Source organism: Pseudophryne corroboree, chromosome 4, assembly GCF_028390025.1.
Source record: "Pseudophryne corroboree isolate aPseCor3 chromosome 4, aPseCor3.hap2, whole genome shotgun sequence".
Taxonomy (NCBI): Eukaryota; Metazoa; Chordata; class Amphibia; order Anura; family Myobatrachidae; genus Pseudophryne; species Pseudophryne corroboree.
This window is the reverse complement of record NC_086447.1, coordinates 256,518,020-256,536,504: the sequence shown is the minus strand read 5'-3', so window position 1 is coordinate 256,536,504 and position 18,485 is coordinate 256,518,020. Positions and strand designations below refer to the sequence as shown.

The 18,485-nt window shown below is 45.4% G+C and overlaps 1 protein-coding gene across 8 annotated transcripts in view; it reads right to left on the bottom strand.

Annotated features, from left to right (window-relative positions):
- MED12L (mediator complex subunit 12L) overlaps window positions 1–18,485 on the bottom strand; it is a 1,138,385-nt gene that overhangs the window by 143,653 nt on the left and 976,247 nt on the right. For all 8 annotated transcript variants that reach the window (XR_010175887.1, XM_063916060.1, XM_063916058.1 and 5 more), the window contains 3 exons: window positions 16,417–16,785; window positions 10,937–11,090; window positions 8,042–8,259 (listed from right to left, as the gene is read on the bottom strand). Coding sequence is in view for 7 of the 8 variants with exons in the window: in XM_063916060.1 (XP_063772130.1) it covers window positions 8,042–8,259; window positions 10,937–11,090; window positions 16,417–16,785 (741 nt within the window). In the remaining variant the exon portion in view is untranslated. The remainder of the gene's footprint in view (window positions 1–8,041; window positions 8,260–10,936; window positions 11,091–16,416; window positions 16,786–18,485) is intronic.

Sequence of the window (18,485 nt, the reverse complement as noted above, 5' to 3'; positions counted from 1 at the left end):
CGTATCACGATTAAAAACTCGTACCCACTGCCTCTCATTTCGGTTTTGTTTGACCAGCTTCGTACTGCCACCATTTTTTCTAAGATTGACCTACGCGGTGCTTACAATCTAATCCGAATAAGAGAGGGGGATGAATGGAAGACTGCCTTTAATACCCACTCAGGGCATTATGAATATTTGGTGATGCCTTTTGGGCTCTCTAATGCCCCGGCAGTCTTCCAGGAATTCATGAACGATGTGCTCAGGGAATATTTGGATAGATTCTTAGTTGTTTATCTAGATGACATCCTAATCTTCTCTCATTCCCTGGAGGAACATCGGAAGCATGTACGCTTAGTCCTCCAGAAACTCAGAGACCACCAGCTTGGGGCGAAGCTGGAGAAGTGCGAGTTTGAAGTCCAGCAAATCGCATTTCTAGCGTATATTATCTCCTCAGAAGGTTTCCAAATGGAGGGTTCTAAGGTACAGGCAGTCCTGGATTGGGTGCAGCCCACTAGTTTGAAGGCGCTTCAGCGTTTTCTGGGCTTTGCGAATTTTTATAGACGGTTTATCGCTGGATTTTCGTCTATAGTGGCCCCTTTGGTGGCACTCACTAAGAAAGGGGCAGATGTTGCTCACTGGTCTTGTGAGGCCAAAGCGGCCTTTGCCCATCTCAAAAGGGCATTTGTCTCGGCCAAGGTGCTGCGACACCCAGATCCAGAGCGTCCTTTTGTGGTAGAAGTGGATGGCTCTGAGATAGGTATTGGGGCAGTGCTCTCTCAGATGGGGGTGTCTGATAATCGCCTTCATCCCTGTGCTTACTTTTCCCATAAATTTTCGTCTGCCGAGATGAATTATGATGTGGGTAACCGGGAATTGTTGGCTATAAAGGATGCACTCGGGGAGTGGAGACACTGGCTTGAGGGGGCTAAGTTTGTGGTCTCAATTCTCACCGACCATAAGAATCTGGCATATTTAGAGTCAGCGAAGCGGCTCAATGCCAGGCAGGCACGATGGGCTTTGTTTTTTGCTCGCTTTAATTTTTTGATAACATATCGCCCTGGGTCAAAAAACATCAAGGCAGATGCGCTCTCGCTGAGTTTTGCTCCAGTTCAAGAGACCACCGAGGAGCCATTGCCCATTGTGTCCCCATGATGTATTAAAGTGGGCATTACCAAGGACCTCTTGTCATTAGTCCTTAGAGCACAGGAGCAGGCTCCTCCAGACCTTCCGGTAGGTCTCTTGTTTGTGCCTCCTAGGTTAAGACAGCGAGTGTTCCTGGAATTCCATGCCAAGAGGTCGGCAGGGCATCCGGGTATTGCCATAACTCGGGAGTTGCTGTCTAGGGCGGTGTGGTGGCCCTCGGTGGCTAGGGATGTGGATCAGTGGGTTCGGGCATGTGACGTTTGTGCCCGAAATAAAACTCCTAGAGGGGTTCCTGTCGGCCCATTACATCCACTCTCTATTCCGTCTAAGCCATGGACCCACATTTCCATGGATTTTGTGGTGGACTTGCCCAAATCCTCGGGGATGACAGCCATTTGGGTTGTCATTGACAGGTTTTCGAAGATGGCGCATTTCGTTCCACTGGTTGGGTTGCCATCGGCCAGACGCCTGTCTGAGTTATTTATGTAGCATGTTGTGCGCCTCCATGGGTTGCCACTTGATGTGGTCTCTGACCGTGGATCCCAGTTTGTGGCCAAATTCTGGAGGGCATTTTGTTCTGATCTCCAGATTTCTGTGAGCTTGTCGTCAGGCTACCATCCACAGTCTAATGGGCAGACTGAGAGGGTGAACCAGTCCTTGGAGCAGTTCCTCAGGTGTTATGTCTCCAAGTGTCATACTGACTGGGTTGCTCATCTGTCCATGGCGGAGTTTGCCTATAACAACGCGGCTCACTCTGCTACAGGGATCTCTCCTTCCTTTGTGTGTATGGGCATCATCCTAAGGCCAATTCTTTTGACCCCCTGGATTCCACGTCTGGTGGTTCCTCTGTTTGTTTCGGTCCTTAGGGGTATTTGGAGGAAAGTGAAGAAAGCCCTTGTGTCTGTGTCATTAGTGACCAAAAGGGTTTTTGATAATCGGAGAAGACCCTGCAGCTTCAAATTAGGAGACTTCGTCTGGTTGTCCACCAAGAATTTGAAGTTGGGACAGCCATCTCATAAGTTTGGCCCCCGGTTCATCGGCCCATATAAGATCACCAGGGTTATCAATCCGGTGGCATTTCAGTTAGATCTGCCCCGTTCATTGGGTATCAATAAAACATTTAATTGTTCCCTTTTAAAACTGGCGGTTAGTAATCCTTCTTCCAGTGGAAGACCTTCTCCTCTTCTGATACGGGGTCAGAGGGAGTTTGTGGTTGAAAGGGTTCTGGACTCCAAGATGGTTCGGGGTCGGCTGTCATTTTTGGTGCACTGGAAGGGGTATGGCCCAGAGGAGCGGTCGTGGGTGCGCAGTTGTGATCTTCATGCCCCCAGACTGATACGCTCTTTCTTCTCGCAGTTCCCCGATAAACCCGGTGGTAGGGGTTCTTTGACCCCTCGTCAGAGGGGGGGTACTGTTAGAATCTCCTGCTCTGTGCTGCCACGTCGCCATGGCAACCGGGAGGCAAGTGTTAGCGAAGTAACCTGAGCGCAGCTGATACTCCGGTCCGGGTTTTTACTGTGTAGTGGTTACAGGCTCTGTGCACGGCAGGGAATCCGGCGCTGGTTTTGTGCTCACAGTCTGTGAGGTCTGAGTGGGGCGTGGACAGCACCTGCTATATAAACCATCCTCTCAGGCTAGGCAAATGCTGCTGAATCTTTGTTTGTTAGTCAGTTCCAGAGAGTTAGCTAGTACTGTGTGACTTTGTATTTACTTGTTGCTTACTGCGAATAGGCCTTGGGATTCGGTACTTCAGTCTGCCAATCCGGACCTAGCAGTAAGACTGGAGTCAGTTGTTTGACCTGCTGGAGTTCTTTTGCTATTCTGTGAACCCAGCAGGTTTGCGGCTGTACTCTCAGACCTGCTTGCTTAATCCTCCCTCACTGTGCAGGGCGTCCAGGTGTCAGTTTAGTGGCAGTAAGCTGAACCTGTGCCCTGCAAGTGGGGGTTAGGATTGTGGATACTCTCCATGTGTCTATATTTCTATCTCTGACCAAGGAGTTTATTCCCACACCCGTTGGTAACCCTTTGGGGTTTTTTCTGTTGCTCTTAGCAACATCATTTCAGGTGCTCCACATGTTAAATCACTACACATCGCTTCATTGTCCGCTCTATTCCATCTGAGCATTCCTGACACTAGGGAGATACCCAATTCCTGAGCCTTTGGGCTTCTCCGTTCACTCTGTGTTTATTAGTTATTCCATCACCTCCTGTGTATGTTATGTTATACTGTCTGTGAGTTTGTTTGCTTCGCTTCCCTCTCTGTTCATATACCGGTATACTCCTGTTAGCACTGGTGTGCGTAACAATAGATTACCATTACCAAGCACATTTGAACTTGAGTCCCACTGTTCCCCAATATTTTCTCTACCTAAAGTAGTAATAATGTATTGTATTTTCATGTATGAAATCTAGAACCGTCATAGGCCAGTACAGAAATTGATTTGGCACTTACAGATGTGTCCTCATACATCTTGCCTCAATACGCCATGCAGCAGGAGATGCCTGGCATGAGTAAGCCAGCAGCTCCCGTGCAACTCTGCTAATGTTGGGCATCTTTTTTTGCTGAAAATACATCTTATTCACATCACTATGTGACTAGGACGCACAGACAGCGTATGCTGATTAAAATCATATGCTGCATGCCTATATTCTGTGTGTGACTGCGGCTGTATCTGCATACGAAATGATATGTTACAGTGATTACCAGGAAAACACTGTAACATAGCAGTTCATATGCAGATACAGCTGCAAGTCACACACAGAATACAGGCATGTCGCATGTCATTTTAATCAGAATAAACTGCTTGTGCATCCTATTCTCATATCAATGCAATTTAAGGGACCTACACACTCAGCAACCTGCTGCCGAGCTGCCCGACGGCCGATGCGGCCGACGGGCGACCCGGTGGCAGGGGGGAAGTGATGGGGGGATTGAAGTTTCTTCACTCCCCCCATCACCTGGCTCCATAGCCGTGTATGCTAATATGGACGACATTGTCCATGTTGGCTTGCATGCATAAGCGACCTGGCACCAACGATGAACGAGCGTGGGGCCGCGCATCGTTCATCGTTGGTGCCTACACACTGAACAATATGAATGAGTTTTCGTTCATTAATGAACGAAAATGTTCATATCGTTCAGTGAAATCTTTAAGTGTACAGGGCCCATTAGACATATTTAAATGGAAAAAGTCGCACATACAGGCCCTCAGCGCTACCGAGTCACACCACGGCATGGCGTGACTAGAAGGGCTATTTAATGTGACTGCAGCAAGGATGTAGGAGGATACATCTGTAAACATGCTCTTTGATCATTATCAATAACCCTCCAAGTAAATATATAAAATAGATGGACAGGTGTTATATACAAGGGTGTGGGCATTTGGATAGTACAGTTACTAATGGTAGGGTGTATTTAATGCCTAGGCAGCGCTTTACACTATGTACTGCAAGAAGCGTCATCATTTTCATGTTTGCACACAAATTGTTGAGCGGATATTATTTATGCAAACCTGCTGATATCACCTAACATGTAGGTCTATTCATTAAGTAGTGAAAACAGTGGGGAAGTGTGCCAGTGGAGAAGTTGCCCATGGCAACCAATCAGCTTTGTAGTAACATTTATCAAGTGCATTCTATAAAATTATACGAAGCAGCTTATTGGTTGCCATGGGCAACTTCTCCACTGGCTCATTTCTCCACTCTTTTCACTGCGTCATGAATAGACCCCATGGTGATTTAGCTCCTTAGCAAAACTCTCCCTTTACTTCCTATAGGGGTCTATGTACTAAACGTTGAAGAGAGATAAAGTGGACAGAGCCAATCAGCTCCTAACTGCCATGTTACAGGCTGCGGCCCAAATGTATTAAGATTAAGGGGTCTATTTACTAAGCCTTGGATGGAGATAAAGTGAATGGAGATAAAGTACCAGCCAATCAGCTCCTAACTGCCATGTCACAGGCTGGGTTTGAGAAATGACAGGTAGGAGCTGGTTAGCTGGTAGTTTATCTCTGTCCACTTTATCTCCATCCAAGGCTTAGTAAATAGACTCCTAAGGGGTCTACTCATGAATCAGTGAAAAGTGTGGAGAAGTGAGTCAGTAGAGAAGTTGCTCATAGCAGCCAATCAGCATTGAAGTAACATTTATAATTTGCATACTATAAATGTATATACAGAGCAGCTGATTGGTTGCAATGGGCAACTTCTCCACTGGGTCACTTCTCCACACTTTTCACTGCTTCATGAATAGACCCCAAAGCCTTAAAAAGTGATAAAGTGGAGACTTATAACGGGTGACAAATGACCAGCCAGTCTGCTCCCAACTAATTTTTCAAACATACCCTGTAACATGTCAGTTAGAAGCTGATTGGCTGGTACTTTATCACTTTATCAGTCTCCACTCTATCACTTTTTAAGGCTTAATACATGACAATTAGGAGCTGGTTGCTTGGTACTTTCTCCATCCACTTTATCTCTCTGCAAGGGTGGGAAGTACTAATGGAAAAATGTGGCAAAAAAAAATGTTTTCAGGGTTTTTACAGTATTTCCATAAGTGCTAAGTCCTTGATTTCTGGTCTCCAGTGCAGAGGGCGACGCCGTAACTACGTGTGTGCCAAGGGGGCTTGGCACACAGCGCAGTTGCCCTGAGGGCGCACGGCCAGCGGCATGTAATGAGTCAAATTGACTCATTACATGCCGCCGAAGTCTGCGCCGTGCGCCGCGCTGGAGGGAGAGGAGAAACCAGCGCCGGGCAGCAGAGAGAAGGAGGAGGAGGGAGGGGGAGCAGGGAGCCGCAGCAGCGCTATTTGATTGGTAGTAAGCGCCGCTGCAGCATCCCCCTCTCCTCCTGTATTGGCTGCCCGGCGCTGCTATGGATGCTGGGATGCGGTTCCCCAGCATCCACAGCAGCGCCGGGCAGCCAATACAGGAGGAGAGGGGGATGCTGCAGCGGCGCTTACTACCAATCAAATAGCGATGCTGCGGCTCCCTGCTCCCCCTCCCTCCTCCTCCTTCTCACCTCACAGCCTGCACCAGGAGACTCGAGGAGCCTGTCAGCGGGGAGAAGGTAAGTATATCCCCTCTCTCTCTTTCTCTCTCTCTCCCTCTCTCTCTCTCACACACCGTCTGCCGCAATGTGTAAAAAGGGGTCCCGTCTGCCGCAATGTGTACAATGGGGTCCCGGCTGCCGCAATGTGTAAAATGAGGTCCCGGCTGCCGCAATGTGTAAAATGGGGTCCCGGCTGCCGCAATGTGTAAAAAGGGGTCCCGGCTGCCGCAATGTGTAAAATGGGGTCCCGGCTGCCGCAATGTGTAAAATGGGGTCCCGGCTGCCGCAATGTGTAAAAAGGGGTCCCGGCTGCCGCAATGTGTAAAAAGGGGTCCCGGCTGCCGCAATGTGTAAAATGGGGTCCCGGCTGCCGCAATGTGTAAAATGGGGTCCCGGCTGCCGCAATGTGTAAAATGGGGTCCCGGCTGCCGCAATGTGTAAAATGGGGTCCCGGCTGCCGCAATGTGTAAAATGAGGTCCCGGCTGCCGCAATGTGTAAAATGGGGTCCCGGCTGCCGCAATGTGTAAAAAGGGGTCCCGGCTGCCGCAATGTGTAAAAAGGGGTCCCGGCTGCCGCAATGTGTAAAATGGGGTCCCGGCTGCCGCAATGTGTAAAATGGGGTCCCGGCTGCCGCAATGTGTAAAAAGGGGTCCCGGCTGCCGCAATGTGTAAAAAGGGGTCCCGGCTGCCGCAATGTGTAAAATGGGGTCCTGGCTGCCGCAATGTGTAAAATGGGGTCCTGGCTGCCGCAATGTGTAAAAAGGGGGACTGTCTGCCGCAATGTGTAAAAAGGGGGACTGTCTGCTGTAATGTGTAAAAAGGGGGACGCTGTCTATTGTAATGTATAAAAGGGGCTCTACCTGGTGTAGTGGCGCTACTGTGCAGCGTAATTTGAATAATGTAGACTACTGTGCACCGTAGTATGAATTGCTATTATTTTGTGGCCACGCCCCTTCCCCGTGAAGCCACGCCCCTATAAAATTTTTGCGCGCCTACGGCGCGCACTGCCTTTATCTTACATGGGGGGGCGCCACTATCGTTTCTTGCACACAGCACTAAAATGCCTAGTTACGGCACTGGCAGAGGGTAATGCCTATAGAGGTCTATGGGCTTCTTTCTGCATTCAGCACGGAGAGGGATCCAATCAGATCTCTCCCAGAACACCCCCACCCCCCTCCATGCCCGCCACATAACTCTGTGCATATGCAGACGGACTCCGACCTGGGTCATAAATCCAGAAGTCCAGTGACCATTGCAGATCGCAGAGGACAGCTCTTATCGGGAGAGTTAGTACATATGCAATTAGTATCAATGCAATATGTGGCGGGATACACAGCAAATGCTAAGTACTGTACATCCCTCCCCAAGTCTTAGTACATAGACCCCCTGATTTGGTGACTTGTAGAGTTTTCTTGATGGGTTTGCGACAATTAGAATTAGGGCTGCACACTTTGTACACTATTAAAGTGTTATACAACCATTTCCTATTAAGAAGACACAATACAAAACTGAGCTGCACAGAACAAGAGATGCCTCCTATCATAAGAAATGAGCAGATCTGGGCACATCATTTCATAAACAACAGAGCTCATTAGTTCTAGACTGTCATAATGACATCTGTAGAAACATGAATAGTTAGCGGCTCTCTTGTGTCCCATTTGTCAATGACGTGGAGAAAGCATGCAACACACGGAGAGGAAACGGATGAGGTAAAACATGATTATGTCTCATATCATCACGTAGTAACATGTGACCTGACTTCTCTATGAAGGAGAGCAGTCCAATATGAGGCAGAACAGATGCAAAGCATGACTAATACTTGCAGATGGTGAAAGCAATATTGATGGTGGTGGACATCACACATGTACCTGCTGAATTGTTCTTGCTTGGATGTGTTGTCTGAGGATCCTCTGTTGTTGTTGCTGCTGCTGCAGTAGCTTCAGTTGCAGTAGTTGCTGTTGGGAGTTTATTGCTTGCATGGAAGGTGGCTGCATTATGGTGGCTGAGCGTCTCTGTAGCATGTTTGACAGGGCTTGTTTTGTGTTTGTAGGAACAAAAGTGGCGGCAGGGTCCAGTCTGGAGCCACCTAAGGGAGAAATGTGAGGATTGCGGTAATTACACTGAAAGATCTATTTCCGACTGAAAAATATTAACGGGAATAAAAAGTGGAAAGGCATCTTCAAAAGTATGCGTTAGGCAAATGTATAATATTGTCACAAAAAGAGACCGTCTGTGTAAATAGGGGGGTTTCCTCATTCAAATGATGCCTCCTATTATCCATTATTTTGTGATCACTATAAAATAATATATTACTCTGCGCTACAAAAAAAACAAAAACATATCTGGGTGGGAGGATACAATGTAGTCTAACATGCTCATAATTTGACCTGTAAATGTGGGGGCACACCAATTTGAAAGAGGGGTGTCTATTCTCCCCTGTACTGGCCCAAACACATACCAACACATATTGTACATGTCTGAAAGAGCGGAGTCACCTCTTTCAAATGGTGTGCCCCCTCAGGTCTGTTATAGTCTGGTATCAGCAGACACTGACTAAAACAGAGCACAAAAAAAGTAATCTTCCATAGATAAGAGGTGATCTAAAGCACGTCTCCCTTATCTTGTTTTAACCCACATCATGTACAGTAGCAGGTTTTCTAGTTTAAAAAATTGTAGGCCTGATTAAGCTACCATATTATTACTGTACAAAGGGTCAGATTCTCCAGTGACTAATTGTTAGCTTTACTGCACCTATTCAATTTGGTCCCGCATCCCCTCCATGTTAAACCCACTGGGGTTTAACGTATGGTGAAACCCATAGACTCCAGCACTTAACGCAGAATGTATGGGTTACCATGCAGGGAAATTGTCAAAAAAATTTATAATTCCGGTCATTAAACAGGGAACTTTTCCTTAAAGGTAAACACCATGGGTACCGTAGCATCAGATCACCATCGCAACCATGGGTTGCAGCATCATCCGTTTGAATGAGCCTAAGGCTACTCAGAAAGGCCTCCCTTATCTCTGCTGCTGAGGCCAATAAATCTACACTGGAAGATGCAAACACTGGCCTCAGCATGCATCGAAATTGGGACAGACACTTCCTCTTTCGAGAAAGCAGCCCATTGCCACGCTGCCCCACCCCCAGGCAGCTGCAGCCTGTCAATCAAACTGCAGTGTCCAGGACATTTTAACCCATAGCCGATAAAACCTTCGCTGACATGCGCACTGAGCATTCGGAGCATGACTTAGAAAAAAACAGCCAACTGTGTAAGTACCACACAGCGCCATAATCAAGACGTGAGGGGAATTCAACTGTTTCCCCCACAGATGGGGCCCAACAGACCAATTCAATTGTTGCTCCGTCAGTGCTGCCTCCTGAGGTATCAAGAAACATGCGAAAAGTCAGTGGTTTGGGCGCCCAAATGGGTGTTTGGGCACCCTAATCAGGACTTTAGACGGGTTTAGCTACTATACGAGGCTAAACCCCATTCGTTTTCCCTGCTTTGACGTGTCACTTGCAGAAGTGTTCTTTCAATATGGAGTCTTTATTTCACCACCATAAATAAGGATCTCTCATTTCATGACTGTCACCATTTACAATGTCGACAGCAGAAGGAGGACATTAATGATGTTGACATGGTTAAAATGTAAACACCATTAATGACAACACCTGCAAAATGTCAACACTGACAAAATGTTTACATCAGAAATGCCGACACTGTCATAATGCTGACTTCTCCATTATAGTTGGGGTTAGTGTTAGGCATAGAATCAGACTAAAATGCACTGTCAGCATTTCAATAATGACACCATTACTATAATTGTCTCTATAATGAATGCCGACAAATATACCACACCCACCGTGACATTACACCTTGCTTATTCTAGAGGCCTAAAGAGGTGACAGCATTTTACTTAGTGTTACCATTATCATTTTCAGATTCCCAGACTGGCAGTGTGACCTGTCTCGTTATGGTCAAAACCACAGTCAGGCTATTGTCAGATTTTAGGCCATTTTCTTACCACTCCTTCAAAGCCCTTTTATATGCCTCTTTTTATATGCCTCAGAGTCCCATCATGACTTTGTATGCCATCTGTGCCCACACTTGCCCAGTCATTAGGGATTTAGTATAGCCCTTCATGCCAGCTCAGCTGATTACTCTCTATCACATTAATCAGAGTCCAGCAGTCTTACATATACAGGGTGAGGCAAAAAAACTCCCAGATTTATAAAGGTTAAATAAAAAAAGGCATGGTAAATGCTACTCAAAATGTTAGTACACAATCTAACAGTGCAGCAATACAGTTTATTTTCAGTTGGTTTTGACTATGATATCACCCATGGTGGCCTTCATTTGTGGTACACATTTGTAGTTGATTTCTGAAGTGTCACATAATTCGGTGGGTCATTTCTGGCGTTACCACTGCAATTTCCTGACAACCCTTACTTTCTTTTATCTGGCTACGTGAACAAGCAGAACTAGCAGTTCCTGCAGAAAAAGAGGCAGGACTTGGGGAGAGAGGTCTGGCCGACCTGGCTAGCCATTTCTGTTTGCTTGATGCTGCACGACCGGGATTACCTGCGATCTAGACTTTGGACCAAGGACAGGATTTCTGGATTGTCTGGAGTAATCCCGGATAGTTACAGTAACAACCCTTGTTTTACCATTTTTTACTTTACTTTATTTTTGGTACCAAAACGGTTATTGGAATGATGCATCAGTTAGAAAGTATTATAATTGAGGGATTACATTACATACCTGACGGGAGGACCTGGTTCTGCAAGAAAAGGTTGGACTGCTGCGGTCCCATAATATTGTAACTCCATGTATTAGCCGGGGTGTGATGTATCATTTGAGAGGACAGAGGTGAACAATTAGATGGTACTCGATATGCAGGATTTTGAGGATATCCCTATGAGATAAGCACAATAATAATATTAAATATTGTACATATATATATATACATACTGTATATATATATACTGTAGATACATATATATATATATATATATATACACATACACATACACTGTGTATATGTGTATATATATATATATATATATATATATATATACACAACAACAGATTGGCACTCACCCCTCACAGTGAATGGAGCCCCAGTGCCCTCTGGAACCTGTGATACATACAGCAACTCCTAGCAAGCAGCGGCACTCAGGGAAAAACTCATGGGTATTCCAAACAAGTGGTGTTTATTCCATGATGATACAAAAAAAGAACATCCAACGTTTCGGGGTGCTAACACCCCTTTGTCACCTTGACAAAGGGGTGTTAGCACCCCGAAACGTTGGATGTTCTTTTTTTGTATCATCATGGAATAAACACCACTTGTTTGGAATATCCATGAGTTTTTCCCTGAGTGCCGCTGCTTGCTAGGAGTTGCTGTATATATATATATATACACACACACACTATATATATATATACATATATATATACATATAAATCCAATACAGTCCACACTCACAATTCATAGATTCATGCTGGGGTGACATCCAATATGGAACCAAACCACAAAGTCAGACCACTCCAACCAATATAGTGCAATATTGGGAGCACTCACCAGTGATGGAGTTTGTATCCTGTTGGTCTGATCAATATATTTTCTAAGCATGAGTACTGGTGAGTGCTCCCATTATTGCACTATATATATATATATATATATATATATATATACACATACATACATACACACACACACACACACACAGTATATTTTATATATGTATATATATATATGTATGTATATATATATGTGTATATTATATATATGTATATATGTATGTATATATATATATATATATATTTACGAGGAGAAGGGATTATGTTAACGACATGTATAGTATAATCAATTTTCTTAATACCCAGTTACATTTATGAAACGTTATTACTAGATATGAAATCAGTACAACACTGTACGGGTACGTTTAGAAAAATTTATTCGTACCAATATTTACCATTATCGGTATAGTCATTATTTTCTAACAAAATCAAGCTTTTAAAAAGTTTGCTTCATAAAACATACTGTATGGGATAATTCTGGTTGTAAATATACTGTACTTTAGAGGGGTGGTCTTCAGTATGCCGAATGTCGGGATCCTTTGCGCTCGCCACACTGTCGGTATGCCGGCGGTCGGGCTCCCGGCGCCGGTATGCTGGTCACCGGGATCCCGGCCACCGGCATACCATACTACACCCTAGAGGGGTGGTCTTCAGTATGCCGAATGTCGGGATCCCGGCGCACAGTATACCGGCGCTGGGATCCCAACACCCAGCATACCGACAGCTATTCTCCCTCGTGGGGGTCCATGACCCCCCTGGAGGGAGTATAAATAGCGTGGATCGCGTAGTGCGCCACTGTGCCCGCAGCGTGGCGAGCGCAGCGAATGTCAGGCTCCTTTGCGCTCGCCACACTGTCGGTATGCCGGCGGTCGGGCTCCCGGCGCCGGTATGCTGGTCGCCGGGAGCCCGGCTGCCGGCATACCATACTACACCCTTTTGAGAACTCAATGTTAACGTGTAGTTTTTCTAATTGCAGTAAATCTGTCTACACAGCGCTGATAACATTGTGATTACATTCATGTAAAATTGTAATTAATAGTTTTATGTTAAATTCCTTCAGATGAATACAGAGAGGTACATACTGTACACATCATTTGCCATGCAATTACAAGTTTGATACACTGTAACTGTAGTTTAACAAAAGTTATAAGAAATGCTATGGGCAATATGTAAAGAGAAGTTTGTTCTAATTACAAAAAACTGCTTCTGTACCCAGATATGCATCTAAGTTCGTTTGGTTAACCAATTAGAAAGACTGATATCACGCCTTTTCCATTGAAGTGACAGGGTGTAACCACAGTGCACATGAGAGTGGGAACTGAACTTGATGCTACAGTATATGTATGTAAGAGAGGCAGGGAGTATCAGGGATCTTTTCATGTGGTCATGCAGTCTCATTAAAACAGTCTGATGCCTCAAAGTATAAGACATTTATTATAAAGCTACAGAGCCGCATCAGAAGGGTCTTTCACCTCTTCTATAGAGACCATGAAGGGTGTGTGCAGTGCACAGAGTACACTGCAGCTGTCTGCTTCTAAGTGATGGGAAATTGGTTGCATCCTAGCTAAGCGCTGGGAAATAGGAGGGTTGGGGCAGGGGGCATTTGAAGAAACAGAGAGGTTAGGGAGGTTTCAGTAAACATTTTCTGATCCTTTCAATCTACAGGAAGATTACTTTATTCAATTGTGCATCCTCCTGGTCCCCACTATGATGCACTGCTGTCTAAGGTTTAGGCAGGGCTGAGAGACAAACTCAATGGACCCTCGGCAGTATATGTGAGACAACAATATGTATGAGTATTTTCCTATACAAGGATATGAGTATATGGAATCTTGTACAATGCAGTAACAGTGAATGACCTATAGGTACTATTCTATTCTTATTTTTGCACAAAGAATACTTTCAGAAGTTATGGATCCCATTCCCAAATTGTTGTGTAGGCACAATAGCAATCCATTCTCCAGAGGCCCCGACTCTCCTCTTCTGAGCATGCATGAGGCCCTATACGGTGAAGTCCCAAATGGGATTTAACCCCTGCCTTGCACATACAGTATGCTCAGAAGAGCAGTACAGTGGCCCATTACCAGTACTGGAAAGTAGAGCATCATCACTGGGCCACTCACCTTCAGCCCCCATAGTACCCTGCCCCCCCGGAATGGGGGTAGTTTCAGTGGGGAGCACAGTGCTTATCATTGTTGCCTCACAGCGCTGGTGCATTCCAGCACAGGGCCCTGTACTATGTAAATGTGAGTTTAGTTCACACTGGGCCTGACTCAGATGTGGCTGGAGTTGCTATCTCTGGTGCTTATATAGATCACTGACAGTCTGCTGCCGTCCTGCGTCCTTTGTCGAAGAACCCATTTGCACACGCGCAGAACGGGTATAGCGCATGTGTAAAGTACCAAACATTGGTCATGCAGGACGGCACTCCATCCACATCTGAATTAGGCCCACTATGCCGTCTAGACTAAAAGCGTCTTTACATCTTGCTTATCAACCTAAGTGTTGTCAAAATAATAAAGAAAACAGTTTCATTTGTGTTTCTACCTGACGTGTAAACAGAAATGAACCAGCACATTTGTGTAATTTAGTGGTTAGCCAACTCCTAATACACAGCTTTGTACAGTTATCCTTTAGTACCTGAGTTCATAGTGTCTGGAGTTGTGTTACAAGGCAGTGCTTAACTCTGTTTCCAATTTGGAATCACTGATTTCATTATTAGTCTGTGGAAAAAGATATGTGGGTTTTTCATTCCTTTCTAGTCTCCACTTTCACCTCAAGCCTCAGGAACCAGAGAAGTCTGTGTGGTTATATGGAGTAGTAGAGAAATAGCGAAGGGGGATGTAATTTGATACATGTGTCAGTTTTAGATCTTACAGGATATTTGGCATCTTAGTGCTTCTCAACAAATGCACATGTATGAACATTCCAAAAAATGTATTGAACTATTTCACAACCGTTATTCATTTTAATGTTCTGCAGCTTCTGCAATGCAAGGCACCAGCTGTAAATGAACAGTGCTTTTATATGTACTCTATTAGAAAGTCTGGGAAATCACTTGGTTTTTCAGGTAGGTAACAGGTCCTGCATTGCTTATATAACACTCAGGCATCAGTACGGCACAGATAGCGGTGGTGCTGTCAGCGATTTGCAAGATCGTAATATTTAGGCCAATTGAAGTGTTTGGGGAGCACTCACCATGAAGCGTGGTGCAAATTGACCACAATTGATGGCTACAATTCTGCAGGGAAACTTTGGGCGTAATTCAGATCTGATTGCAGCAGCAAAATTGTTCTCTAATGGGCAAAACCATGTGCACTGCAGGGGTGGGGTGGGGAAAAAAATAACGTGCAGAGAGAGTTAGATTTGGGTGGGTTATACTGTTCTGTGCAGGGTAAATACTGGCTGCTTTATTTTTACACTGCAATTTACATTTCAGTTTGACCACACCCCACCCAAATCTAACTCTCTCTGCACATGTTATATCTGCCTCCCCTGCAGTGCACATGGGGGGTAATTCAGAGGTGATCGCTGCATCAAATTTGTTAGCAGTTGCACAAAATCATGTGTACTGCAGTGGGGGTGGGGGTGGGGGAGGGGGTAGATATAACATGTGCAGAGAGAGTTAGATTTGGGTGGGGTGTGTCCAAACTGAAATCTAAATTGCAGTGTTAAAGTAAAGCAGCCAGTATTTACCCTGCACAGAAACAAGATAACCCACCCAAATCTAACTCTTTCTGCAAATGTTATATCTGCCACACCTGCAGTGCACATGGGGGTGATTCAAACCTGATCATAGATGTGCTAAATTTAGCACATCTACGATCAGCTTCCCAGACTGGGACGTCCAGCACAGGGCTAGTCCGCCCCGCATGTCAGGGACGCCCCCCACCCCGCACAAGTACAAAAGCATTGCACAGCGGCGATGCTTTTGTACTGTAGAAGTAGCTCCCAGCTAGCGCCCCCTAAACAGCGGCTAACCTCCGCCGGCCCAACCCCTCCCTTCCAGCGACCGCCTCTGCCTGTCAATTAGGCAGAGGCGATCGCAGGGCTAAGACAGCCGTCGGCTGTCTGCCATGCGCCGGTGCACTGCGGCGCCAGCGCATGCGTAGTTCAGGCCTGATCGCTGCTGTGCGAAAATGCACAGCACCGGTCAGGTCTGAAGTAGCCCCATGGTTTTGCCCAACTGCTAACAAATTTGCTGCTGCAATCAACTCTGAATTACCAATTAGAGAACAATTTTGCTGCTGCAATCAGGTCTGAATTAGATCCTTTGACTGTATTTTAGTGTATAGTTATTGTATTTAAAAACAAATGAAAGCTCTTTTCTATCGCATTTACCTAGTGTTGGATTAAAAAGCCCAAATGTACCCTTATATTACATTTAGAATTAGTGCTGTAACATTCCCATGAATGTGGCTGTAAAACCTCTAGATTTAATATTTTGTGTAATTTTTTACTTGTTTATTTCAAAATCAATAACACATTATAACAAAAAAGAGAAAGCCCTATAACTCATGCAGTCATTATGAGCTGCTCTTGCAAAGACATAAAACCCAGTAAATAAACAATAACAAGAATAACTCAGAGTCAACACTGGCACTTGAAAGAGTTCTGCTAGCAATTAGTTACACAGAGGGAATGAAACAGTAACATACATCTGTCCGTGGGTTGCTCTTGCTCTTGCGCTTTCTGCTTTTGGATTTTTTTTCTTCATCAGTTACTGATTTACCAAGATCAGAAAACTCTGTTGCCTTGCCCTCTGGGTCCGTGGACACTGGAGTAGCAGGTTCATCCTCTTCCTCTTCTTCTTCTGCCGGAAGTGGCAGGGGCTCGAGGTAGTAACTGCGAGGTTTGGGCTTTGGATGTTTGTGGTACAGGAGAAGGTGATGCTGCTCCTCACACTTTATCACTTTTCTATCTACACGAACAGTCCCAAACCAGGCCCAGGACAGCGGAGCTACATTTTTGTGACCCTCAAATAAATCCCAAGGAGAAACTTTCTGTTTGGATGAAACTTGAAGGCCCTGTTTCAGTAAACATGGAAAAAAAAAACAACAAAAATAAAGAGTTTGTGTCACTGAAAGGAGTATAATGAGATAGTGGACGTGGTACAAATTAATATAATTTCTCTCTGTAATTTTGTGTTGAGTAACCTATAGTATCATTTTCAAAATTGTACTGTAAATGGTGTTGATGGACAAAAAAAATTGCTAGCTGTGTCCCAGGTACTGCACTGTAATATTACAGAGCACAAACCAGAAATATTTAATACTAGCTGAATACCCGTGCTTCTCTACGGGATGAGGATGGTAAATTAGAATTATAGTTGTTCGTTAATTTACGTTGGTTGGAGAGCTAGTCTATAGGCAGTAGGGAAGCCAATCCCGGGCCATTTTTTCAATCCCGGGTATCGGGATTGAAAAATGGCCAATCCCGGGATTCCCGGGATTGGCTTTTAGCTATGTGGCCGCCCCCTCGCCCCGCACACATAACTCACCATATAATAGGGGCAGGCGGGTGGGGAACAACCTCTGATCGCTGCTGGCGGCTCCCAGCAGTGGCTGACAGCGCAGCGTGACCTCTCACGCTGCGCTGGGGAGCCGGAAGAAGGAAGCCAGGCAGCGTCTGAGCATCCTGTGGACGCTCAACGCTGATCCCTCAATCCCCAGGATTGGAGCTTCCAATCCCAGGATTAAATCACTGCCATTTTTGGCCCTAAATCCCTGAATCCCGCCGATCCCGGGATTGGCCACCATAATAGGCATATCTTGCTTCCCTGACCCACTTTGTGAGGGGCCGGACCACTTTTTGTACCCCTTTTTGTACCCTGCTCTTCCCACTATACAACTCTCAGTCTGTGGCTTCTTGCCGCCTCCATTCCCCTCCTAACATCATGTCAGTGTCTCTGTGAAATTATCGATTTACTTACAGTTTCTTATATAGCGTTGCACATTATGCATCTCCTTATATACTCTGTGCTGCTGAGGACCCTCCTTTTTCCACTATATACTGTAACTTTCAGTGTGTGGGTTTGTGCTACCTCCATTCCCCTCCTGACATCATGTAACTGCCTCTGTCACATGCAGCCCTGTCCTGCCTGACATATTATGCTTCTCCTAATATACTCTGTGTGGCTGGGGACCCTGCTTCTCCCACTATATGACTCCCAGTGTGTGGCTTCCTGCTACCTCCATTCCCCTCCTAATATCAGGTCACTGCCACTGTCACATGAAGCCCTGTCGTCACTGACATATCATGCATGTCCTGATATAGTCTGTGCTGTTGGCCCACTCCTAGGGGTGTTAAGGGTGTACTACCTCCACATTGTTTGTTCCCACGTTATAAGTCATATGTGTACCAAGTTTGGTGTAAATTGCTCCAGGCATTCCAGAGTTATGCTGTCTGCAGAAATACTCTGTGCTGCTGCCTCACCCCTAAGGGTGCTAGGGGTGTGTTACCCCCACAGTGTTTGTTCCAAGATTGTAAGTCATACATGTATCAAGTTTGGTGTAAATTGCTGCAGGCATTCCGGAATTATGCTGCTATACATACATACATACATACATACATACATACATATACATACATACACACTCACATTTTTGGCGATTTCCGTGGATGGGCAGTGACATTTGTAAAACCGGTTCTTAGTAAGCACCGGAGACCTAAGGAGAAGCTACCTGCCAAGTTTCAAGACTTTTATATACTGTATATACAGATTGTG